The sequence below is a fragment of the Anoplopoma fimbria genome, chromosome 17 (assembly GCF_027596085.1).
Source record: "Anoplopoma fimbria isolate UVic2021 breed Golden Eagle Sablefish chromosome 17, Afim_UVic_2022, whole genome shotgun sequence".
In the NCBI taxonomy this organism is placed as follows: domain Eukaryota; kingdom Metazoa; phylum Chordata; class Actinopteri; order Perciformes; family Anoplopomatidae; genus Anoplopoma; species Anoplopoma fimbria.
Genome location: NC_072465.1, coordinates 20,783,044 through 20,810,670, shown reverse-complemented (window position 1 = coordinate 20,810,670; position 27,627 = coordinate 20,783,044). Strand labels below are relative to the sequence as shown.

Genomic DNA, 27,627 nt, shown 5'->3' with positions numbered 1-27,627 from the left:
ACATTTCATTCCATAATGACATCATTACCTAGCGTTAATTATGTGTCTTGCGAGGTGACACGTTTGATTAAACACGTGAATGCACAAACAAATCAAAAAATTAGCGGAGGAATGGCACAATAAATGGATGTTTTTTTTGTAATGCCGTAACTGCCCTTTTGTTAGTTTCGTCACTGTTCCCAGGTAATACTGTGAAGGACAAATGCATTTAGGAGAAGAGAGAGACTGACAGAGAGAGAGAGAGAGAGAGAGAGAGAGAGAGGAGGGGGGGAGACTGACACAGATAGCGTTTCATCTACAGTGCAAAATCTAAGGTGAAAAAGAAGCCGGGACACAAAGGGTTAAGAAGCACAAACAATAACATTTCAGGAGCAGATGTCCTTGAGGCAAAACCAAGGACAAGGCAATTGCTAATCTTGTATTCCCAGCATGATCAAATCACCAGGCAACAGATATAAATAAAAGGACAGGAAATGAGGAATTCACATTCAAGGGTGTCAGCGGCGAAATGAAGATTCATGGTGAAGAGCCCCGGTGAAGGCGGCAAAAATTAACTGCAAATAAAAGGGACAGACGGCCTCCAAAGTACAGCGTATAAAGTAGGTTTGGTGGGAGAAAAACACACACATGCTAGATGGGGGTCTAGTCGACGGTGGCTGGGGCTGAGGAGAATGGGCTGCACTTTGTCATGGAGACAGGTGCTTTTATTTGACACCCAATAGGCTGCGCCCTGACTGGATATTCTAAAAATATGAGCCGGCGCATGATCATCAGACTGTCTAGTTTTCCATTCATTTCACACCATCATTTGTTACCAAAAACACACATAGACATCGCTTTTCTATTTCTTTGACTTTGTCTGTTGGTTTAGAATTGGTTGAGAAACTGCAGTAAATGTTAATGCAGTTCCATATGCACAGGTCATGTCCTAAAACAAGATTGAGTCCTGAAAATGTTCAGGGAAATATTTCTATTACTATTACACACTTTTTACTTCTTTCAAAATATGATTATCACTGCATAGTAACCGATTTCTGGCAGTTGATCCTGGGTGGTTGGAAGTATTTTTTATGCTTCACTGTTTTTAAGTTCTGTATCATTATTGAGAGTGGAGGACAACTATATCATTTTAAAAGAAAAAATTCTGGTGCTGCAAATTGTTACTCTTCTTAAATACATCTTGACATGCCATTTTAGCATAAAAAAAATCATATAAGGTTGGTTATACAATTTTGACATTGATAGCTTGATCATAACCATGTTCTCTGGGTATAGTGTTTGTGCTAGATCATGTTATATGAAGTATGCTCTGATGCTTATATTAACAATTTAACTTGCTCTTACTGGCTACCTGCCAGGTAGCCATATTAACTAGTCAGAAGGACATTATATTGTGACATGCAATACCAGAGCTACAAGCTATCTTGTTAAATCTTTGTAGCTGCATGACAGATAGCTCAGTGTGTTACAACGAGATTCACATATGTTCTCAGCAGAGTTTATATTTTTTGTGGTGAAGTTGCATGACGACAACATAAAATTTTTAACTGGGCTAGGGTAGTGGGTGTGCACAAATGTCATGCTAGTAACCTACATTTGACTGTTGGCTACCATTCGTCTACCTGAAGGCAAAAAATGTAATTTACAACGGATCTCATTATACGTAAAATGGGTTACTCTGAGGGATGCCGTTCCCCTTCTCTATAAAGCTCTTCAAAGTTTTCCAGCAGCTTACAGATCCATGTTGTAGTGTTGCTGTTTTGGTTCACTCTTTATGCTCTTACAGCAAGTTCCCAGAAATACTGCCGGCTTTGCCGTGGGGCCAAAAAATACTTTATTCCTCTAAAGAGTCTATTTCCAATAGACTTACGTTGGGAAAGAAACTTTGTCTGTAAATCAGCAGAGATTCTTCTGAGGCGAATCAACTTCCTTGTATAACAACTTGAAAGCCTTATTTAAATCAGTAGGGCCTTAAAGTTGTAAAGTGCACTATCAGCTGAAACTAGAGTTGTTTCCTCCGTTCATGTGAATGAGCCCCAGAACGAGGCTGGACCCACTGTTTTTTATCTTCAGCTAAAGATCAAGATATTTCCCTCAGGAGTTGGTAGAGACCAGAAACAGATAAAAGGACAGTGAATATTAGACTAATATTCGCCAGGTTACCAGACATACAACTCCAAATGAATGTAAATGTTGCTCAATAATTCGCTGGATAAATTTGCTACCAAGTTCACATATGATTATGAATCTACCTGTTTCTGCTCCTCTCCCAGTCCGTCCCACATGGATGCCACTATCTTGGATACGTCTCCAAAGGTGGCGTTGGGATTCTGTCCTTTAATGGCTGCCTGGGTGTCTCTGAAGAACAAGGCATAGGCTGACACAGGCTTTGTAGGCTCATTGGGATCCTTCTTCTTCTTCTTTTTTTGGGGTTTGGGCTTGGGCTTCATCATCTCTGAAGACGGCCGCTTCTCGCCCGTGATCTGGAAGACCATCAAAAGGACACAAAAAACAAAACGACTTATTGACACCGCAGACATGAGGGCTACCAATTCAACTGGAGTGAAAAGTTGCCTCGCTGATGAATTCGTATAACATTGGGTCCAAGTAAAGCATGTAAACCTTGTTAAATGAATAACTCAAGCTCTGTTAGATGATTAGTAAGTGTTTGATAATTGTAGCAATACTTCACTGACAGTAACACTTTGACACCACCACTGGCTGACAGTTTTTTTTCTGCCTTACTTCGTAATCAACTAACACCATCTGTTAGTTGATTTTATCAAACCTTTTCAAATCTTTATTTTTCAGTTGTTCAGCAAGTAATAAATTCTGACTTTTCATGCTATGGGGTGAAAGGAATTTTAAATCGCCTGCTGTATCTGCTCTGGCTTTGATGTGGTCTCAGAGTAAACTGGAGAGAGCAAATGGAATTACTTACTGATAGGAGTGATGGTAATCATTTTTATTCACACACACAGTGAGAAGCACAGCAGAGATGTATATGCAGGGATATATATTTTTTTTTTCTTTGACTAAAGGATCATCTTCTTGTTAAACTGTATCACTGCAAGCTAGCATTTAAATACACCCATGAATCTGAAACACTGTGGATGTGGCCGATTCAATTATACACTCATTCACACTCCCCTGATAGAAATGAAGCAAATCCACAGGGACATTGGTTGGTGGGCAATTTATGAAAGCAGTTTTACATAAATCAAAAAAATCTAAACAAGTGTCCTTCTCCTCTCATTTAAAGCAGATTGTATGTGACTCCAATGACAAAATAAGATATGATTGCCAACTAAATATTTCAAGTAAATTTTCTTTTCAAATGTGACACCACACTCCACCACACTATAACCTCGCAAGGAAAACGACATGGCTTCAGTTCCTTTCAACAGCAACATTTTTCAACCATGCCAGTTTTCCACCCAACCCAATAAAAGGCAACCCTTGAATTCTAGTCTAGTCTCAACACCAGCATGCAAACCGTCTATAAGAAGCACCGCCAAGCCCTCGCCTCTTCTCCACAACTACAAGCCAGACAAGCGTTGCTACATCAGTACCTTCGAATGAGGATCAGTCTCCTCCTCCTGATTGGAGCTTGAGGGGGAGGGTGTGGCCGATTTACTTCCGGGAGGTGAAGGGGACCCATGAGGCAGTGCACTCCTGCTGACCTGAGGGTTTAACTGGGTCAGTGCACTCATGGGGTTGGGGTGTATCGGAGGTGACCTGTTTATCAGGGGGTGGTTACGGGCTGGGTCATAATGAGAGCCGTCTGGGTGCTGGTGATGGTGTTGCTGTTGGTGGTGGTGGTGGTGGTGCAAAGCCATCTCCTGCATCTGGGGTGAGAGAAGAACACCAGCTTTACCATCTTCTCCTCTACTCAAAGTAGTAAAAGTTTGCCAATTAGCCAAATATAGAAAGACTTGGAGGAGCGGAGATGACATTTTCAAATTTGAGAAAATATGTGTTGGACTAAATCTAAAGGAAAACCAAAGATTACTTTTTAAATGTGTTGTAATGGGGACGCATGTCTGTTGGAAAAGAAAAAAAAACTAGACAGGTCTCATTTTTTTACTGAGGCTGGTGGTTAGAAAGCTTCTCTTTTCATTTGCAACTGTCTTTTCTCAAGACATTAACAGACACTTTTTTCCAACTTGCAGGTTTGTGGCCAAGTTTATCTTTTGCTTTTTGGTACCAATGACCTTTATACAGGGGAGCACATTTGAATTTTGGGGGCAAGGCAGTTAATCAGCTAAATTTCCCTCTAAAAAACTAAGAACATGAAATCTCTCAGGCTGTTCTTGCTCACTGTTGGTAATTATACCTATAAAAAGTAGTGAGTCGGAGCTGAATGGAATCTGATGATAGCAGCAACCAATAGGGCTCGCTGTGATAGGTGTAGACATATGTCAATCAAGCAAATGTGACCCAAACATACCCTTTTAAATTTATTTTTTTAAATAATTGTCAAAACACAAACAGCTAGTAATAACAAGTATTTTTTATGTTATATAGATCACATGACAGCTTGAAGAGTTGAAGCTACAGAGACTCCCCTCAGCTATACAGTGTTTTAAAGTCTTTAAACTCGTTATTAGTTTTTTTCTGACCAAGAACTTTGCTGTCTTGATTAGTTCTTACTGCTTTCATAGTGTGAGACTCACAAAGTCCACAGAAGGCAGATGTTTTCAGCAAAAATGCTCTAAAAGTTTACTGTTCACTACCTGCTAAACACCAAACAGTAGCCAGAAACAGCTAGCGACTAGCTGGCGAACATAGTGGAGCATTTATCAGCTAAACAGCCAGATACTTTTCTCAGTAGTTGGTGGAGACCAAAAGAGGAGCTAAAATGACAGTGAATATGAGATTTAAAATCATCAGGCGCCCAGAGATAAGACTCTACATGAATTGCTGCTAGATGTGAAAGATGAGGAACTGTTTGCTAACAAGCTCCCTATTGAAGGTGATAATATGTCAGTGTTGTGTTCTGCTGTATAAGTAGACTAAAAAATCTGTTGTTGCAGGTTTATCTAAGAAAAACACAACTTAATAATCTTATAAAGACATATAAAGACACTATTCAATTCAAGTCAATTTTTTCCACACCTACAAGCCATTAGGTGAAGGTGGAATAGTACCTCAAGCCAAATGTTGCGTTCAACACTCATGTAACTCACAGGCCCATCATCACTTAACTCAAAATTATATATTTGTTCAAGGGACCTCTCTATTACAATCAAAGGTACAATCAATAATTTCTGTTGAGTTATATTTACATCCAAGCAATCACTCGGTAGTGCAATAAGTGCAGGCCCACCATGGTTCTTCAGACACAGTGACCTAGTTGGTATTTTGTGGAAGACTTTTCAGTTCCTGCTTCTGAAAAGGAAGTTGTAAGAAGCCAGAAATCTGATTACCTTGCCCAGCAATCGTTTTGTCAATGGCATTGATAACAACCCTATCAACCCCCTGCAGATGTATTATGCTAACTGTGTGCCTTGAAAGAGAAAAATATCACTTACTGCCCTGTTAAAAAACACCTTTTTCAACACTTGGGGCCCACAAATAGAAACAAAAACGGTGCTCGCTGCTGGAAAATGACCTCCATGTGGAGAACACCCTTCAGAGTGATTACAGAATCAGACTCTCACAAAGTTCTGCTCTTAGCCATCTTAAAAGATCTTCAATAATAACTACATGAAAAGCTTTTCTTCAAGATTCATCAGGACAGAACATGAGCATGCACCAAAGGATGCTTTTAATGTAGGCATAAATGGGAATGTTTTGCAATTTACAGATCAGAAAGTGATGAACTAGCATTTGTTAGCTCTTTTAAATATTTATAAGTTAAATAATACATTACACATTAGTGAAGTGCTAAAAAAATCAAATTGAAAAGGCCCGAGCATATGAGGTCCTGATAAACACGAGTAGAGGTTCAAAGATGAAGGCTCGGCTCTCTAATCATAATTGGTCCCAGTAGATTGCTAGAGTAAAAATGCACAACAAAGTAATGTTATACGAGGCTCTGGTCTGCTTTGAAAACTCATAATATTCACACGACATTAGATTCTGTGTTTGGCTCAGCAGCTGCACACAAAAGCCAGCCATGAACAAAGACATTCCTTTTGCATTTCAAATAACCAAGCTCTAACCTCCCCCATCCATGGCAATCTCCAACTTCCAATCATAATACAAAACACCATCAATACACTTCTTAAAACATGAGGAAACAGCTCCAGCAAAATAAGTAGTGAGACGGGCGGGGAGAAAAGAGGAAGAAAGGGGAAAGAGAAGGAAATAGAAATCCATTAATTTTCCATTTTCCATGGACTTGCTCTTTAAGGGTCCTCACAAACCAAGAAGCATTGAAAAACCAATTAATCAAACATGAATGGCCTATCATAGCTATAGCAGACGCATTTCCATAGCAACAGCCTCCAGGCAAAATTGTCACCCTTTAATCTGAGCCACACCATGTTTAATATAAACAAGAAGGAGACATGCAGAGGGTTCACTGGGGGAAGGCACTGTGGCATTGTGGGTACCGGGTATCAGACCTCGTAAGAGTAGAAACAGAAAAGGGTCCCTCATGCTCTATCTATGACATAAATCTATTTTTAAATTCCCAATTTAACTGATTGATTTTTGACACTTTGTTTTCTGAAACTGTGAATATGTTACATACCAATTCAGCTTATTCGTGTGGAAGAAATGATTCAAATTACTTTCCTTTTAAGCAAATAATAAATATTTAAATGTATTTCTTGATTTTATTATGAATCCAGCGCACTTTCATCTGCCACTCTTTATCATCACAGCATTGACTCAATTTTCATTAGAGCTGAGTGCTCTGTGCTAACTAATGAAGCAGCAAGTCACCAGAAAACACAGAAACAAATTTAGTATTGCACATCAGTGAAAGTCTAATGAAAGTGATACTACATCTACTGTAAAAGCAAAGACATATTAATGTAATCACAGAGACACTGATTCCTAAGTATGAAAGTGTATATAACCTTATTACAGTTACTAAAAGCAGCTTAAACCTAAAGGACTAGTGCTCATTAGTCGAAACATTCCTTCTGTGATAATGCAGTAACAGTTCCTCCTATGTCACTTTTTTAAAAATGTCTCCGGGTGTTTTTAGTTGGTGCTTTCACCTGTGTGAGACGGAAAGACCAAGAAGTTATCACATAACGCCATCAAGCCTGAGCTAAATAAAGCGAGCAGCAGACGGCTGTTCAAATATTATGAAAGAATCTGACAAAGGTTGCCGGTTGCCATAGGTACTGTATGCTAATTCCTAATGGTATCATCCAAATGGGAGGAAGACGGCTGAGGGGGGGGCGGCAGTGAGGACTTGGTTGGTCATTGCTCACGCTGCTTTCAGTATTTAACACATGGACTCTTGACATAGATACTGAGTTCTTTCCTGGATGTATGACTTGGTCTTTTGCAAAGCATGACAACTATGTCATGATGTTTTTTTACATTTTTTTAAATGGGGCAAACCTGATAGATGGTTATAGGTTGAGGAAGCTAGCTTTGCATGTAGTCTTATCCACTGCTGAATGAGCAAACTCGTTGAATACTGTATTTTGTGGTAGAAATATGAACCAACAAATGCCAACTTGAGCAATGCAGTGCCCTGAATTTATATACATCTATATTTAGATTACTTATAAAGTTGGATTCTAGGTTCTCTTGGGTATTGTAGCTGTGCTTAACCTCCAACAATTTAGTTGTTTGTTGTAAAGCCCCAGGAGATCAGAGTCTCTCATAAGTGGAGAGGAGGAGAAGAAAGAGGAAAGGAAAAGAGGACGCTGGAAGAGAGAGAGGGAGAGAGAGAGAGAGAGAGAGAGAGGCAGAAAGACACGCACAAAAAACCATGATTTAAGTACTAAAATCCATTTCCAAAGTTAGAAAGAGGACAGTTAGATATTGCTTTTTGGGTGACGGGCAGCCAGGAGGACTTAAACTGTGATGTAAAGCCAGGAAACTCAGTGTGAGCGTGCTCCTCTGCCATCGTTACGCCTGTCGTGTTTGTATTCACATCTTGTACATCATAGTCAAATGGGAGTCAAATAACAAAGGCTTTCCAATTATGTGTAGCACATTGTGTGTGAGATGGAATATCACAAAGCCATTGTTCTCCTGCTCCTGCTGACCTTACCTTTGAAATGGTTTCACGGCCGCTCCAATTGCCTGCACCATTTGATTTAGCTAAGGGGATTTGACCACCAGCACCAGAGATGAGAAAAGGGGAGAGAGGAGAGCTCCATACAGCTACAAGGAGAGAGAGAGAGAGAGGAGACTGAAGCAGCTAACCTTGCTCCGTCCTTATGATGATTATACCGGAGTGGCATCTGTTTCATCATTTATATTAGCAGGCTGATTGCTATGCGAGGTTTTAATGCCATAGCATCATAATAAACCAGTCTCTTGATGCTAAAGAATCAATAAATGTTGTGCTTTAACTTTTATCATCATCTAGAAATGAGTAAATAAATCTTAAAGCGTGTCAGTTTTTTATTAGGTGCAGGGTCTATTCACTTTTAGTTTACTAACTTCAAAATGTAAATAAAAGGCAAGATGTGTTTGCTAATGATTAAGCATTTTAGTATACATACTTTTAGTATTTGAATTTTAAAGAGACATCCCCTGCTGGTCTGCTTTAAATCACACCCTCAGACCCTTCTTCGTCCCGTCCTGCCCTGTTTGAGCACACAGTGATCAATGCTCCTGAGAGTCCTGAGACTTTTTTACTCTCCCCAACTGCCTGCTCGACTGTAGCCATCTTGTTTAGAGTGATGGCTCACTCACACAGGTTCACGGCTGCTATTGTAAAATCACCCAGCGTTTAATTGAAACAAATGACTATAATAATAGAACATTATCCCTGCAGGCACCCAGCCATGACAGCTTTAATTAGAGGCGCGTTCAAGACTGATCCTTCAAAAGCACAGCCGCCGCGCAACACGCTGGTAAACACGCCTTTAGGTGGGGAGCCAACCCCGGGCCTCAAAGCTACTTCTCATTCACCCCGAGGGCACAGCACTAACAACTCTGTTCCTCAAAGAGCCTTCGGGCCTCCTCCCCTCCCTCACCCTCCTCTCTCTCTCTCTTTCTCTGTCTCTTCTTTTTCTCTCTCCCTTCATCCATGTCTTCGGTTTATCAAGCTTATATATACCCAGGAGGGTCATTTACACAAGCTGAGGAGAATTAATAAGAGAGTGGATTTATGAATCATACGCTACTTAAGTATGAAAGCAAAGGCAAAACGCTCCCTTTGCCTTCTTGTGACATCAGACAGATGCTAAGTAAGGAGATATGATGGGCAGCAGATGCCGGGATGTTGAAGAAGAAGAAGAAGAAGAAACACAAGTGTTTTACGATATTTGTCGAGGATTAATTGGACTTATTTTAAAGAGTATTTACGATTACTTGTAAAATATAAATCATTAAGACAAGGAGACTTTGATTCAGCTGTGATATGATGCTATGATCCAGGTGTACTACCAGCCAACTGCATTTAGCCACACGCTATTAAAACCTAATTTTTCTTTAACAGCTTGGCAGTGACTCCATGTTGGCAAAACAAAACACTATAAGGTCATTTTCAATCGTGCCAATTACATGCTAGTCAGGAGGAAAAATGTGAAAAACTTGCTCCTGCACCTTCTGCGCTGAACTGAGTTATTAATCTGGCAGAAAAACAGCAATACCTCACAAACTAACAGCGCAAGGAAATAATTAAGAGTTTCGACTGCAAACTTGAAAAGGGAGAAAAGGCAAGAGCGTCTTAAGTAGCCACACTGTTGAAATGGATTTGCGATTATATATCCCAAAGCCAAACGGAATCCGCGCCAACACTTTTGATATTCACCTAGGAATTACATTACAAGGTGTGCCATACAAATAAAAAATAAAATAAAAATAAAAAACAGAAGTAGAGTAAAAGGTCAATTTTTATGATGTTTAATACTTTACAACAAAATGTGTTGGTATTTTGTTATCCTGTACGTAGAAGGTACTATATGCCTGTGGCTATTATTATCATTATTATTAATGATTAAATCTAAAAGTATAGCTGGAGGCGTTAGCACAAAAAAGCTGACGACCCCGGTTGTGATTGACTGTTGGTTTGAAAAGTCCTGCGCCACCCTGAACGCCTCTCAGAGTGAATCTGTGGCAGCAACAAGGCAGTGGTTGATTTGCAGATAGTAATGTCATGATGTCCCCCTCGGCACCATGCTCCATGTTCCTCATTACTGCTAATGTCAGAACCTCCTTTGCTTTTATTTTCTCTCTCTCTCTCTCTCTCTCTCTCTCTCTCTCTCTTGTTCTTCAGTCTTTATTCTCTCTCTCTCTCTCTCTCTTGTTCTCTCTCACTGTCTCTTTCTCCCCCGGTCTCGCTCCCTCTCAGCCCGGGCGTGTCTCCGAGCTCACCTCACAAAGCACGGCGTCAGAGAATCAGAGGCTTGCCTGACATGACATGTAGGAGACGGTTGTGAGGAGCGGTAGGGACACACACTCTTGACAGCAGAAGGCAAGGATCCTCTGCTGCCACTAATGAGACTCCTGGCTGCCGTGTCAAATACACTCTGTGTGTGTGTGTGTGTGTGTGTGTGTGTGTGTGTGTGTGTGTGTGTGTGGTGTGTGTGTGTGTGTGTGTGTGTGTGTTTGTGTGTGCCTGCTCTTGCACACAAACAAAAAAAAAAGAATGTAGATGCAGAAATAATGAACACAAAAACAAGAAAGAGCACACAAATGAAACGTGGGTGCATACAGTAGTGCATGGTGCAGGTCACGGTGAGGTGATTTTTATGTGTGTGAAATCCTCTCACAGAGAAATGTCACACCTTTCTGACAGACGCTATCTTCACCTTATTCTCCTGCTTTGGACGATATAAAATGCAACAGACAGCAGATTAGCAAACAATTTAACTCATTGCTATTTATATGGTAGTGAACATGTGATCACACGGTTCACTGCGGTACAGTATGCATGAGGCTTACTGCTTTTGATTTACTGGTTTTCAACACACAAAAAAACATATTTTATAACACACTCACTTTACAGGTTGTTACCCATATTAAATGCCACCATCCGAATGTTGTATTTTCTACTGCAAGACTACGCAGATCATTAAATCTCATGGTGAAGTTTTTTTTTTTTGCTACAAAGACAGCTCAGAAAATAGTTCTGGTTAAAGAAGAAAAAAGAATACACACTTGTTTGCTAAGTGCCCCTCTTAATGAGCAAAATTAATACATGATACATGACTACATTCTTTGCATTTTGAAACTCCGATTTTATTATTATTATGATTATATTGTCAATGTTTTCCTGTTTTTTTAATAATCTAAACAGGCATGAATAAAAAAGACCTGTGCATGCTGTGAAAGTGGAGACACAGCAAAGATATACTTAAGCTCATTTTGTGTCCTTGGTCAGATTTAGGCCCAGTATTTCTTTATATTCAGATATCAAACCTTACTTGTGACAACTATACATTTCTAGAGACATTTCCTACTTTGCTCCATCAAGAGTGAACGCTACCCATAAAAATCTGCCTGTAGCTTTTTGCCTCTTGGGGCTGGATTACAGTAACGCAGCACACTACGAACTGTGTAACATGAATACACAAAGTGTTTTAATCAGTCTGGCTCGAGCCACTCTTGTGCACATTAGCAGACAGAGTGTCAGTGTTGTGCTGAACTGGTGGCTGGTGGCACAGCAGGGGAGACGTCCCTGAGTGAGATGACACGGGACGCCCCCCCGCCGACCAGGGCAGAATATTCCTGGTGGTGAAAGCAGAATGAGCTGATGGATGGTTGAGATAGGGCACAGTGCAATATGGACACGATTTCATGGCATGATAAATCTCAGCAGGGGCCCGTGGCTAAGTGTAATATGAAATCCCTTATCTATGTATCTGCTTCATAACACTGGCTATCTCCTGCAGCTGAATCTGCCTTTGTTTCTTTTAGCTTCTGTTCTTTGCTTGAATGCCACTGTTGATCACATCTACAGTGTGGATGAGGACGGTGACGACAACATGTGTGTGATAACGCATCTTTTACCCAGTTGTTTTTGAAATACGATGTGATGAATTATCTAAATTGAAAATTGTCACCATGGAGATCCTAATCCATTACCTGTGATCACACTGATAGGCGGCGTTATTAAAAGGGATTTGCATGGCACTGTGTTTGTACATAACAAGTTTAAATTATACAATGCAATTTATCTCATATAACTGATCCTTTTAAAGTCTGGGTTTGTGTTTTATTTAAAACCATCTCTGTAGAATTTCTGATTACAAATAAAGAAATTAAGTCGGCACCTTATCCTCTGATTAGTTTAATCCGATAGGTTAATTGACTTTATCAGGAAAAATAGATGAGTTGCCGTTGCAATAAAAATCCCCCCAAAATGATGAAATTGGAAAATACCCTATATTTCTTTTAAAGATATTTCTTAATAGACAACTACAGTTTCATATCACATTGCCAGAGAAATAAGGCACTTTCTCCCAGGAGATGAGAAAAGAATTGAATTTTTCCTTATCGGTCATCTATTTTTCCACAGAATGCTATTACTTGCTGCCTGCCGTTGCTAAGCAACAGGAAATATTAATAGGACCTTTTATTAGCTAGGCTTTACCAGTGGAGTACTAAAATGAGGAAGTGGAAAACATGAATGTGTTACATAAATCTCTGAACCTTTCAGGGTTTGCACAAGTCTCTGTTTGTCCAGTGATTTATGACTGCGATGGTTCATTTATGGGAAAGGGAGGTGTGAAATGCCAAATGGAACATTAGCCTAAGGGACAATTTGAAAATAAATAATCACAAAAAAAGTGGGAAAAAAAAGAAGGAAGCAGTTTAAAGAACAGCCCTATTTTCTTCCCCCCAGCAGATTTCAAGAGGCCATCAAACAAGCAAGTGCTATTTTTGTTCCGCTGAGGGCATTGATCATTCAAAATCATCTATGCCTGAATCAACATTGGAATAACTAATACAAGTCCCATTCTATCACTGGGCTTGTTGAACTGTGGTGGAAAGCGACAGACATTCCATCATTTTCCGCAAACGGTCTAATCCCTTTAAAAATGACTGAAAATGAAGGTCTTTCAAAGGAGAAATAGGTTTTCTTCTTCAGAATGAAAAGTATAGAATAAGGCAAAGCCTCAAAGAGCAGCAAGTCTTTAAAGGAAAAAGCAAGACAAATTTAAAGTCCATATTGGAAAATTCTAAACACATTTAATTACAGTATTTCTGTGAAGTCCCTTGATAATAGTCAAGGTGACGTACAAATATTCCTTTTTAGATTTAGAATTAGTCCACCAAGATTTTTCTCTATAAATGCATCACCTCATCTCTAATCCACCTTATTCCCTGTTCCATGTTTATACAAAAACCAGCAGGTGTACAGTATGCGATAATACGTTTGCTGAGACCCTCCATCAGAGAGAGAACACATTAAAACACACCTCTGCTCTCTTATCATTAATTCATCCCAGCTTGTCTGTGACAAGTTCAGTTGACATTGCAGCTCATATTTCATTCACGCAGTCTTGGAGCGCGAGCACCTGCCAGGAGCACTTAATGCCTCGCAAGTAAAAAATAAAGAAAGAGAAAGAGAAACACCGTCCACCCAATTTAACATGACAATCAGGTTGGGATTAACACTTGATAATTAACCTCAACAACTGCAGATAAAGAGCTCGGGAGGAAATTCTTACATTTAAATGTTGGTAACAAAGGAAATTAAGAGTATGAATTTGAATATGAATACAGCAGGCAGACCACACTCATTTCAAATGTACTGACCCTCATTCAGGCGGATTCACGTCTTGTATTCTGGAAAAATAACAAATGAGATAATACCTGGGAGTTTGATGAAGCTAAGGCTGCACATAGCTCTCTCTGCTAATACATAGCCGTTACGCATAACATCCTCCGGCTGATTATACATTCATCATCTGTTACATATTCAGAACATCACACTCGAGCCAGTTTGATGATGGCTAATATTGCATGCATCATTGAGGAACATGAAAAAAACCTTAATCAAAGATAATTTATTCCAGTCGCCGGCATGCATGTCATACGAATTTAAGGGCGCATTTTAAATGTACCATAATTGAATGTGGAGCCTTTCTGTTCAGATAGATTGCAGATGTCGTTGCCATGGCACAGGTGCGAAACTAATATACATCAAGCCAATGATAAAATAGTTTTGCTTTAGGCAAGTTTTGATGTAAATAAAGAAACATCAGACAACAACAAGGCCACTTCACTTGTGACGCCAGAAATGATTCACTAGCAGCAGCAGAGATGTGTATCTCTCTGGGCTGTATTGATAAGATCAATGCAACCTGAGCATGGCTATTAAATGTCTAATGTGTTTTGGAACTTGTAGATGGTATGACAGTGGGGGCATTAACAGAGAGGGAGTGAGGCCCTGCCAAGTGCATCAGAGCATCAGAGAAAAGAGCTCTCTGAAAGATATCAGGTTTGGCCAGGAGGGGCTTCAGACCGCAACACAATAAGCAGCAGCAGCAGCAAAAAAAAAAAAAAAAAAAAAAAAGTATGAATTGAAAATAGCCTCTTTATACAAAAGTACAGTCAATTATGTCTTTCAGGTTTTTAGAATGAGTAGAGAAAACCCCCTGAAAAATCTCCCCCTGCTTGGACGGGAAAGTTAGCTTCTCTCAACTCCTGATATTAGTGATTTAAACTGAAAGGTTCTCTATGTGATATTCAGAGCATTAGTATAGCAGCAAACAGCTTTATGGAGTAATGTCTGAAAAAGAGTAGTCGCCCTGAATGACAGTGTTGTCGCAGAAGCGTAGCACCCACCCTACGGTTACCCTTCAGGTAAACACCTTAAGCCCTGTCAGCACTGTTGCCGTTGTTTGCACTGTTAGCGATGTTAGCAGCGTTGGCTGCTAGCCGCCCGGGTCATCTGTCGCCATGTTGAGAGTCATTTTTGAAGCAATAGATATGCTCTGAATTTGGTTTCTAGGTGAAGAATTAGACTGGCAATATATTATAGTTTTGTTATGTTGACAAAAAACAAATCCAACAATGTATTGATTCTACTGACAAGTGAGTCATGCTGCCGTAAATACTCCAAACAAATGTGTATTAATCCACAGCTAAAAATGGTCATCAACTTTTTGATCAGCTCCGGTTCCAGAGGTGAATTTCCCATTTATTCACTTCACTTGTTTCAGAAAATCCATATAAAGAGTTTTAAGCATGGAACCAAGCCAACCAACTACGAGATTAATCGTGACCATGAAACAATTTACTCTGAGCAAAAAAAGTATTTCGAAAACGGAATAAGAAAAAAGGTAGAAGACTATGTACATAATTATTTTAGGAGTAAAGAAACGACTCATCCCATAAACGACTGCTAATGGCAATCACCGCCATGGAAACTCCTAAAAATATACTTTTTAACGAACCTTTTCAATCTAAAATAAAGCAAGTTTTAGCAAATGCATGCCATATATCTCACCTCAATTGTTTTCAGAAACACATTTCGGTGAACTATTTTCATAATATAGGCAAAACTAATCAAACGAGCCGCAATGTTGGTCCATTTTGAAATCCAGTAACAGACCATGGAGCAGCATGTACGATCGTGTACCCTCACTAGCCGTTCGAGGTAAACATTGCCATGGTAACAACGGGTTGTTCTTTAATATTCTCTCGATTTTAGTTTGCATACGAAAATCTTGATATGTCTGGAGGATCCTCACCCACAATCCACTGTTGTATGATGTATGATGATGATGAACTGCTGCCGTAATACTGCTCTACTCTAAGTCTTTTTTGTTATATAATCGTCCTCTTTATTTTATGTTTATGTGTTGCACCTGCAATGGAATACTTCTAAATGTCCTCATACTTGAATCACACAGGCACGCATTTAGAAACCAGAAGCTCTGAACCTTTTGTTGAAATAGAATTACCTTATTTCACTCAACTGAATTATCTCTAAAATATCTAATAATGAAATCCAGGAGGTACAGAAAAACTGGAGGTATATACTCATTTTGAATAAGAGGTACCTCTTTCCTCTTTGCAATTTCTTCTTGCTTTTCCTACCCACAATGCAACCCCCCTTCTCTCTCCCCCCATCCTCACCCCTCCTCTCTTCATCCAACTCTATTGCACTCTTTTCATTGCCCAGCTCACGTATTGAATCTGCCTGATGAAAACAGATCTCACTGCAGCACCACAATAGAATGGCTGATGCAGGAAAGATGAACCCTAATGGATTTTTTTTTTCAATGTGCTCAAGATTGAATATAAGGCCTGACCTCCAGATGTAGTGGATCCATTTCAACAGCAGAGATATTGTTTATAGTGAGGACACAGAAACACACAGAACCCACTTGGAAACACACAAACAGTATGTCAACAGCAGCGAAATAATCCCTTTTATATCAACATGTGCATGTATTATTTAGCACACAAAACCGTCTAAAATTAGAAATTAACCCTCGTTATTTATCTATCCATGTCAAGTGAAGTATTCATTATGATAGAATCTCGTGTTTGAACTGCAGAGTTTGCTTAATTACTCTGCTCAACAGACTGTGTCAAGGTGAGGCACCAATTTAATAGACACTCCATTTTCAGCACAAATGAACCTCTGCTACGGTTTGGTAGTTTCACCAGGCAGCCTATTTGACTTAGAAATGTCTGAGTTCGCTTTATATGCTGCTTTTTGCAATGAAGTTGAAGCAGAGCCTTGAAAAAGGTCTCCTATGTGTTCACGGAGCCTCCCTCAGAGCCGGTTAGAAATATCAAGGTTTGAGAGGTTATAACATTTTTTGAAAGATCAATGATCATCTGGTTAAAAGCTATAATTTCTTTTTGGCTTTTTCTTGATCTATTTGCTTCTAAATGACCCTAAAAAAACTTCATTGGACAAAATATCATGTTCAAAATGGTGTGTTGCACACATCTTTGTGTCTCCACTTTCAAAGCTGAATCAAACCGCTGGGTTATCAGAATATCAATTGTTTACCAGCATTAGTAGTGTATGTGTTTTGGTTACATGTTCATCGTGCTCCAATTCCAACATTTCAAATCTAATGTATTTTTTATCACACAATCTGAAATACTCAATCTAATAAAACCACAGAGTGTGGCCCTCTGTAGCAGATACAAATATCCTGACTGCTGAGCGAAACACTGGCCAATCAACCACTGTCTCCACAGTAAAGGTCATGACCAAAATGTGAAATGAATATGAAGATAAATGACACATGAATCCAATAGCACGGGGGAATATTGGAACATTATATATAATATATAGTATGTTTATATTTCAGAGCAAAACCAAGCCATATTTTAGCTATATGCTGATTGTTTTAATCTTATCTCTTCTGTTTATGATTAACATTAGAATACATTATGCTTATGCACCTGCTTGTATTTAATTTTTACTGTAAATAAAATGTTCTTTTCTTTTGATTGACAGACTCTTATTTACATGTCATTTCTGAAAACAAAAAAAGGATAATAAAAAACAATATAATGAACCCCATACAATCTATTATAATAAAGAAAGGCACAGATGTCGAGTGTAGTTATTTCTGTATCTTTTTATATCTCAGTCAATATCAAGTAAGTTATGAAAATATGATATTCTGAGCTTTAACCCTGAACATTTTTAATATGTTAAAACATTTTCACAATATGTGCTCTTTCTTTTCAAAGTAAATTTCACTTAGATCTCAGTGCTGCAATCAATAAAAAACAACAACATTCAAATCGGTCTATTGTCAAAAGGTTCCTTTTCACATGGTCTGATCCATGTCCTACAGCAATCACTGTCATCAGGCTGAGTCAGGTCACCTGTGTCTAGTTAGGCACCGGGTGGAGCCATGAATTAGTTGATTTATTTCTAAAGTGAATCACAAAGACATGAAATGAAATGAGTTTTCCATAACCAGGTTTATGTGCCGGTTGGTGCAGTGTGTATTAAGCATGGTGATGTTTTCTAATTGTGATTTTCCCTTTTCCTTACTGGTGCCATTGTAGTCACTGACAATATGGGCTGAAGAGGAAGGGAAGGGCTCGGTAGTCTCTGGGGGGGCTTAAAATTAATCTTGGGGGGAAGAGTGTTTTAATAGTTGTTCAGCTTTAAATATTCAATTGTTTGTTTCTATTTTTATCATCTTTCAGTGGGAATTTCCCTCTCTGGTTTACCTAATCACATGCAGTGGTTCAGTCCAATTAGGGTTGGGCCAGGAGGGGTATTTAAAGCCACTAAGGCATAGACTGTGGGAGAGGTGCTGTTAGCAGCAGCTTGCTGTGAGGCTGTTGTAACGTCATTTTTTTTCTTCTTGTCTGTTTTGTTGTGATGTTTAGTTTACAAAAACTCCACCTTTTTTGAGGATGTCTGCCTCCTGAGTCATTTTTCAATTCAACATCTTCACCTTCAGCCACACGAAAATGCCTCATTTCTGTAGAATTACCAGCAATGCTACATCCGTATGTTAAAAAGAAAGGAGCATTTAATCAAATATCAAACTAGACCATAAATGTTACGCAACAATATTTATGTTTTGGTCACTGAAAAGCGGGATCCATAAAAAGACATTACCCTGAATTCCACTCATTTACTCATTTCGTGCCATGTGGAGCCATATGTATACTATAGGAGAGACATTTGCTTGCTGCAGCCTGTACATTAAGCTTCACGCATAAGCTTTACATAATATCATTTATTGAGACAGAAACCTGCTCAACTTCATGCAATTCCTATGAATGCAATTACGGTTAGGAGATGCTAATTTGTGGAGGAGTAGTTCTGTGTGGAGCTAAGGGAGTAATCAGTGGGCATTCATGTTTGAAGGCTTGACAGATTGACCGATGCATGCTGTCGAGGTAGATATGATGCTGATGGATTTACCCACAATCCTTTTCTCCATGCATCAGAGCTGACATGGAAACCAGTGAACAATCATTCAGTTCTCCCATTTAGCCACCTTTTTCACGTCTTTTAAAATTCAGTTTACCTTATGGGCTCGTAATCTGCTTTACATTAGAGAGCGCCTTTTAAATGTCTGTTTTTCAATGTTTTTGCAATATCCAAAAAGCTCTGAAAATCATTTTAAAGGTTAAATTTGTCCAATCTCCCCTGTGCTTCATCATCTTCCCCTCCCGCCCTCAATATGCAACTTTTTATCTGCCTCAGTGTTTGTGTTTGTGTTTATGTGTGTGAGTATGTACCTGCGAGGGTAAATAGTTTGCCCTCATGTCCTCCTGGGTAAAAAAAATATTTCTTCAAAGTGATACAAATTTTTGTAAAAGCCAGCACTGTTGAAATCACTCCCCATGCTAAAAGCATTAAGTAAAACCCTCTGCTCTGAGGCATAAAATAACTTTTGTGACCATTACTGAAAATATTCTCTAACACCATAAACATGGGGGTCCCCAGTGGAATGGTTCAGTCCGCGTACTGCTACTCACCGAGGGCATTTGGCTGGGGACGAGGTGGCCGTCCTGTGCCAGCATGTTGGACATCATGAGTGTGGGCAGCTCCGGGTAGGAATACGGGTTGATGAGCCCATTGTGTTGCAGCGAGTGGCAGAGGTAGCCTGTAGAGTCGTGCTCCATCAGGTGAAGGAGAGAAGGCTCGGGGTGGTTGGGTGGAGTGATGGGGGGGATCTCGTAGTCCTCGTCCCCAGCTCCATTTCCACTGCCTCCTCCTCCGCCTCCTCCTCCACCGCCGCCAGACTGACCTGTGTAGCTCTGAGGGAGAGACACAAAGAGAAACAAGTGTGAAAACTAAAGGTTTAAGGATGTAGTAGATATCCATGGATCAAACTAGAGCCAAGACATTACTGATTTCCTCATGACACTATTCCATATGGGCTGCAGACGGAGACATTCAGTTTATAGTGATAGAGTCATAGAGAGGAATCGTTATTTTAAGCTCCCAACAGTTCTGAAAGTCCTGTTCATTTCCTGCAAAGGCAATGTTATGTAACTGGAGCATTTGGAAGTGTATACAACTCTCCATGTTGAATCATCGGTATCACAAAAGACGAGCATTGCCTTTTTCAAAATAGGCTACAAGCTTGTGTATGTAAAATGTGAGGACAAAGGTCAAGTACAACTCTCGAGGTGCATTTCATTAAGAAACAACCATTAAAAAAATACATTCAGCGGTTGAATGTGGCAACTAAGGTGAGTTTTGCTCCCAAATGCAACAAAAACAAAACAGTCTGACTTTGCTAAAGCTCTAATTTGTGCCTCTAATTGGCTTCTTCTCCATAGCAGTGCCAGCTGAGGTTCATGGGTATCACAGCATTTAGAGCCATTCACGATACCCCAACCCCCCACAAAAAAATGTCTTTAACTATTTTTTATAAAAAGTTGAATTGATTAAAACTAACATCTAGACAGACCTATATTATCGTTTAACTAGCAACATGACATTATTTTTAAAAAGGGGAATTTACAAAATCGCAGTATCCATAGCAACAGTAAATGTTACAGTTGCTACTTGCTAAGTGTGACTTATAAAATAGTTATAGGGAAGGAAATTACATTTTTTGTATATCTTTACATCTTGCCGTTTCCTATTACATAGATTTAAACTAGGGGTAATCAGTATCAGTACTTCTGCTTTGTGCTTCATTGCCAATTATTATTAAAACTGACCTCACCATGAGACGAACAAACTGACAACAACAAACAAAAAAACAAATATTGTTACACTCATGCTATAAGTGAAATAATACACGTTGCGGTGTAAAAAACATTATATATTCAATACTTAGGCCCTGTGATTGTCAATATCTTGTCCTCACTCAAGGGTAAAATTACTACCCGTTACTTATATTGCTCAAAACAGCCACTGCTGTATTAGAGGTGATTCATTAAAGCCTTTCTGTGTAACGTAGCCTTTACAAACTGATGTCAATAAAACCTAAATAATCATTAATATATTAGCATCTTGTTCCCCTATGGATACAGTTTCTACAAGTAGCTTTGTAAACTGTTCAAATTCTGTTCTCTCATTTTTTTCTTTTTGAAGGGGTGTAATTTATTTTCATATTTTGTACGTCTCATTTTGGAACAAAAACTCAGTGATCAGTAATAAAGAAGACCAGCAGCCTCTGTATTTGTGTGCTGTCGCGCTAACACAGTAAGTCCAATCAGATCAGAGTCCTGCACAGAGCAGGAAGAAAAGAAAAATAGCAGGGAAATTCAACTGGGAATGAAAAGCAATTTTGTCTGAGACGATCCAACTTGACTCCCATTGTAATGACTGAGTCAAATTAATCATCACAAATAATATTCTGGTGTCAGCCATTCAAGGGTTTTTTAATAGAATTTTTATGATTCATGTCTAGCAGTATACATCAAACAGTCAGTTCTGCAACATTTCTGAAATAAATTCAATATCATCTTTGTGTAGGCTGTCATCCTCGGCAGCAGAGTGGTCATTTATCTCTCAAACAGATACTTTTAGAAAATAAGGGGCATGGGGAGATGGAAGAAAGGAGAGCGGATACAGGGCACATTTCTTTTTCTTGTTTCACTCAACCTATGAAGGTGAGCATAAAGGCCCATCATTTGATATTGTGGCCATATAAATTACAGGTTTGTTAAGATGTATAACCAAAATGATGACTTCCATATTATAAATTAGCATTTTTCAGCTGTTTGTAATAATAAAAAAGAAGGCCTGCCATCAAACCTCAATCTGCATCATGAAAAAATTATTGGGTTTGTTGTTTTTTATGTTAATTTTTAAGTAATAGCAAATTAAAATCCTTGTTTTCCCCATTTGGATCACAAATTGCGCCTTGAAGAACATAGTAACTGACAATCTTGTTTTTACAACACTTGCTTTCAGCAGGATTAAAATGTATCTAATGTATTTTAAATGAATACCAATCTAGGGCAGTAAGCACAAAGCCAGATGAGAGGAATTTCATTAAGTTACAATACCTAAAACACTAAAACCCCCCATCTTTAATTTGACCACAGAAAAAGGACGTCAGCGATGTTTTTATTGGGAAGCAGGAATGTAGACACAGACTCAGCGTTTATGGCACACTTTCATCTTCCTACATGTTATACCAAATGAAAAAGAGTAAAAAAAAAAGTGTCATTGCCTCAATTAGATTTACTTTGTCCTGACATAGCCTGCAACCAAGTTTATATTAATTTTCTGGACTGTCCTTTTGAAGACAGATGTTTTTGTAAACCTTTGGGGATAGTGTTATTGTATTGGACAAGAAAACGAACATTTCCTGAGATTCAATTTCCCTCATAATTGTTGGAAGGAAACTAAATTGTCTGCTATAAACATTGGGCCCATTGTGTAAAGTGAGTCCCTCGGAGCCCCTGCATTCACCGCCATTTTTCACTTACGACTGGGGGGTGACCACTCTGTAATGTGGAGCCCGCCACTCTTAATCATCATCTAGCATGTTCATTAACCTATTGTTTTCTCTGTGTATAAATTGATATCCACGCCACAGAAACATTTTCCTGGTCCCGTCCGTTTCTTTTAGATTTTGCAAAGGGACGTGTACGGAGGTTTGTGTCATGTGTTGGATTGCTGTGAGGGCTCATCCAGTGCCCTTGATGATAAAATGTAAATACCAAGGACGTTCCCAGTTGGATTGTGGCAAGATAAATTATTCATATGCCTCTATTCAGAATGAGCTTGCATGTACAGAGCCACGTGTACACTCTGGCTAATGTATACTCCTTTCTCCTTTAAAAGTAAAATCTAAACAAAGGCTACGTATTTGATGGATCGTACGGACCAGCATGTGTCCTAGTATGGAATTACTGTAACTTTTCAAACAAAAGCCGCCTCTTTGTTTTCTCCCATATGAGGTTCTCGTCATGGGTTCACTTTCAACAGTCAGGGTCATATTCATACCAAAAGCTGCATTACACAGATTCTATTTTCTTCCACAAACATCCTTTATTTTCCTCCTACTGATCAATAGCGGCGTTATTTCCAATACACAGTATGCTCAGTCTGCACAGTGAGTGAAACACAATCTGTAACATTTTAATTAAGAGACAGATCTCTCGACTGTAAGTGTTACATAGCCGCGCACCTTTCATTTGAAAGAAACAGATGAATAGACAGTTGGTCTGGGACTGAGAGAGAAAATAACATTGATTGGGGAGCGTTCCAGCTTGTCTTTTTATTTGGCACAGATCTCTCCCTCTCTCTGTAACACTGCCTGAGTATCCAAAGCCTTCTGGAGATGATATTGACTGTGTCTAATGGCTCATTATCTGTACATTCTTCTTCTTCTTCTTCTTCTTGGATTATTCTTGTAATGCCTGTAGAAATGTGGCTTTTTAGGACATAACCCAATTAATATTAAATTGTATCTTTCTATTACTATTCTGAAAAATGATTCACTATCAAATATAAATTCAAATGCACAATAAAATAGCTGCATGCCTTTTAGTATTTGTAAAACACTAAATGATCTTGTCATACTGTTGTTTATGAAACTATATTTATAAATGATTAATTGTTTATGCCATTTAATAATAAAACATCAAAACATAAACTGCTTTCCCGCTTCTCAGATGTGAGCTTTTCTGCTTTTCTTTGTTGTATATCATTGGGAAATTAGCACCTTTTTTTAACTTCCACATAGTAAATAGTTAATCAACTAAGCAAGAAAATAATTAATGAATATAATCACTAGTTGCAACCCTAGGCCTATTTTTTTATATTACCTAAAAAGGAACATTGTAAAACAAACAGGTGGCCCACACACTGTGAACATCTCCTATTTAAAAAACAATCAAGCAAAAAATCAAGCCACACAATAAGAACATGCATGTGCGAGTATATTCAGACGCAGACTTTTGAGTCCTCAAGTCAGCGTTGGTTTTGGGGAGAGAGGGCGGGACCGACAGCTCGGAGACAGGCGATGACAGATCTGCCTTACCACTAATGTGCACTTATCTGCCTATTGGAGAGCTTTGTCACAGTGGTGATTTATGCTCAAAATCCCCCCACACACTACCACTTCCATCACCACCGACACTCTTCGTTCCAACACCTTCCCCGTGTCCGCCGTGCAGCACTCTGCACACAGAGACAAAGTCAGGCTCCGTTATCTCTCCTTTCCACGCAGTCCGGTTTGCAAGGAAAACGCTGGATTTATCTCTGGGGAAGAATTTAAGGGGCATCATCCATTTTCATTGGCTCTGCCATCGCTCTCCCAGAGGAAGATTATACTGTATATTTATGAATGATCCTGTTTACTGGTGTACACAGAGCTCTTGTTTTAATGGAACACAGCGGAGGCAAATAGCTGTCGTCGGACTACAAAGATCACTTACTTTCAAACTCTTAACGGCCTGAACTGATCTTCTATTTCTGTTTATTGACTCTGTTTGTTTTTGATACTCCTTTTTTCCTCTTCCTCTCTCTCTCCTTATCTCTCCATCTCTCTCAGTCAACTCAGGCTTAATTAAAGCCATAGCTTTTCTTCTGCTACAATATAATTTCGGGGGCGGGTATCAACACACCACAAAGCCTTCTCCAGCAGAGCCCAAAGAGAGGGAGGGGGATCGGGCCAGAGATCCAGTTACAGGCCACCCTACACCTCCATTCTCCTCTTCCTCTCTTGGCGGGCCCAAACAGTTCTGGTCCTGAACCTCCCCCCTCTTGCGCCCATCCCCTTGCCATCTCATCTCCCTCTAAAACAGCCAGGCTGCATTATTTATATGTCACTATGTTACTATTTGGAAATCATGAAAGGGGCTGTGGGGATGGGGATGCTAAATCGCCGTGTACTCGGTTTCTGTTCGGTGGATGAATGGGACGGGGGGGGGGGAAGGTGGGAGAGGTGGGAGAGAGAGAGAGAGAGAGATAGAGAGTGAGAGTGAGACAGGGAAAAAAAGAATGTCACAGTCACGCTCTTTCTAGGAAATAAAACCCAGCCACTATCTCTTCAGCCCTGGCCGCAGCTCTGTGAAAAATAAATGCTTCTTGTTTATCATTATGGGAGGGAAATTATGGTGGAAATAGGGAGAATAATCAAAGCGAATAACAACTGCCCAAAGTCCTAAAATGCAGATGGCCCCATTCACCCCAGATACTGAGTTGATTACTAACTAACCTCCCATTCACTAAAACCAGCCTTCCTAATTGCTTATATTCCCCCCTTTTTTCTTTTATGTTTCCTTCCCTTCTTCTCCCTGGTGTATCCTGTTCCCAGTGCTCGTCGCACTTGTCAGTCAAGGTCAAGAGGTCATCCTCATCTGATCGCGTGTCAGAGCAGATTAGAATCAGAGCTTTTGTGCCATGTCATATTTCATTATGCATTTGACTCATCTGGCAGGTCAAGGGGTCAGTGTGATTTGATTGGATGACAGAAATGATATAATTTGTGTTTAACCCTAGGCTGTATGAGGCTCTGAGTGGCGTACTAATGCATTTTGCAAAGACGGGGCAGGCCCTCTCCACAAGCGACTAATTTGAAGTGGCACACCGCAGAGTTGAAGGAGAGCCAGAGCCATTGCACAACATGCTGAGGTTATAAGGGAGGCTTTATCAAATAATAAACACAACCTCCCTTGTACCCCTGTTTCTGTCTGTCTCTCGCACGCTTTTTTTTTACTCCGCACACTGAAGTGATTGGCCAGACATTAGCTGCCTTCTGCGCCTAATATGTTGCGTCTCCTCCTCCTCTTTTCTTCCTTTGTCAATTTGGTTCACTGAAAATGTGTCACTGACCCTCTTCTCTCGTGTTTTTTTTTTCTGTCTCCGTTTCTTCCTCGCTGTCTAATAACACTTGATTTTGGCGAGAGAGGAGCTGTCAGCAACAACAACCGCATCATTATTGCTGAACATTCAACTGGAACACAAACAACATTTAAATAGCTCCCAAATGGCGATACTGTAGGAGAGAATGGATGTATAACAGTGGCGAAAAAACAAAACAACAGAGTTATTACTCTGAAGAGGAATGACAACAGGTTTGTTGTTTGATGAATAAATGTATCTATATCTTCCTCTGCTGGTTTGCGTTGATTGCACGGGAAGAGTTCACGACCTTTGCGGTAGTAATGATATGTAGATGCCGCTCAGTGTCAGTGAAAACTTAACTGTGATCTCCACTAATGCGGTCAGAAAACAAACCATGAGTGCACACCATTGCTCAGGTTACCCAATTGTCATCTAGGGTGATTGTGATGCCGCTGTTGATACTGCGGTGGGTGACGGGAGAAGAGGGGGGAGAGAGGAGGAGGACGAGGAGGTGGAGGGTGGATGGAGTAGAAACCAGAGAGTAGTGAGCAGAAAAGACGGGGGGGGAGGGGAAAGATATGAATCCAACATTTCAAATGAGGACAATAATCAAACTTATTGCCTGACAGGGTGAATCTAGAATTACAATGTTACACTGGCAGACATAGAGTATTATTCCCGGAGTCCCCTCTGTCTCTTTCTGTTCTGAGCAGCCATGTCTCCTGGAGAGGAAAGCATTTTTAACTTTGCTCATTGGCACACCACTGTTCTGCGTGGCTTAACAACAGCCTCTGCTACTGCAGAGTTATGAGCACATAAAGGGTCGGCAAGGCCAGAAAAACAGCAGCAAGTCAACTGCTTTTTTTTTTATTTTGAATGACTCTTCAGTTATCTACTCTTCTGCGCTTATTGTCAAAATCATCATTAACATGTGGACAATAGTGCCACTGTGTGTGAATGACAAAACTAATTATTGTTATAAGAGCAAGTAAATGGACAAAAAACAGCACAATACAGGGTTGGTGGATCAGTACTGGTTGACTCAAACAATGTTGAAAATAACAAAGGGAGCGCTGATGGCGCAGTCATCCAAACAAACGTGCATTATTCTGAGAATTGTTAGGATCCTGTCACCCACAAATAACTCTGCCATACACCAGGAGAAGGGGGGAGTAAAGTGCATGTGGCTGGTGGGAGTGTGTGTGTGTGTGTGTGTGTGTATCATTTAATCTGTGTGACAAATGTGAGTCCGTGTGCCGTTATTCGTGCACAGACCTGGGTGTAATAGCTATTGAATGCTTTTGTGAACATGTTCTAGGTATCTGTTTTTTTTTTTAAAACATAAAATTTACTGAGAATGCTTGCTCTGTGTGTGTGTGTGTGTGTGTGTGTGTGTGTGTGTGTGTGTGTGTGTGTGTGTGTGTGTGTGTGTGTGTGTGTGTGTGGTATTAGTGTGTTCTTAAGTGTCTCCCTGGTTCAGAGTCAATGAGGCTGTGTATTGGAGGCTGGCACAGCTGGTGGGAGCAGGAGACTAACATCTGGACCCTCGTACTCTTGGTGCCATTGTTAATAAGAGGCTGGTGGGGAGTGGAGGGGAATGGAGGAGACAGCTCTCCAGTGTCAATGAACCTCCCTGTCTTACACTAGAACTCCACACTGCAACTCACACTTAATGCTTTACAAAAGTGTCCACGAAAGAAACCTCCAGCATCGCAGCATATCCACTAACTAAGATTTCAGAGTTAAAGCCAAACAGGAGCATCTTAACAGGCATAGTTGTTTGGGGGGTTTAATCCAGTAGCCTCACTAGCAGTGTG

General features: G+C 39.8%; 1 protein-coding gene across 4 annotated transcripts in view; it reads right to left on the bottom strand.

Annotated features, from left to right (window-relative positions):
- The window catches only part of tox2 (TOX high mobility group box family member 2), a 105,579-nt gene that overhangs the window by 7,561 nt on the left and 70,391 nt on the right, over window positions 1-27,627 (bottom strand). For 3 of the 4 annotated variants that reach the window (XM_054617615.1, XM_054617614.1, XM_054617616.1), the window contains exons 4-6: window positions 19,525-19,806; window positions 3,573-3,848; window positions 2,253-2,483 (exon numbers count right to left, since the gene is read on the bottom strand). In XM_054617615.1, coding sequence (XP_054473590.1) covers window positions 2,253-2,483; window positions 3,573-3,848; window positions 19,525-19,806 — 789 coding nt within the window. The remainder of the gene's footprint in view (window positions 1-2,252; window positions 2,484-3,572; window positions 3,849-19,524; window positions 19,807-27,627) is intronic. The other variant, XM_054617617.1, reaches the window with a different exon arrangement.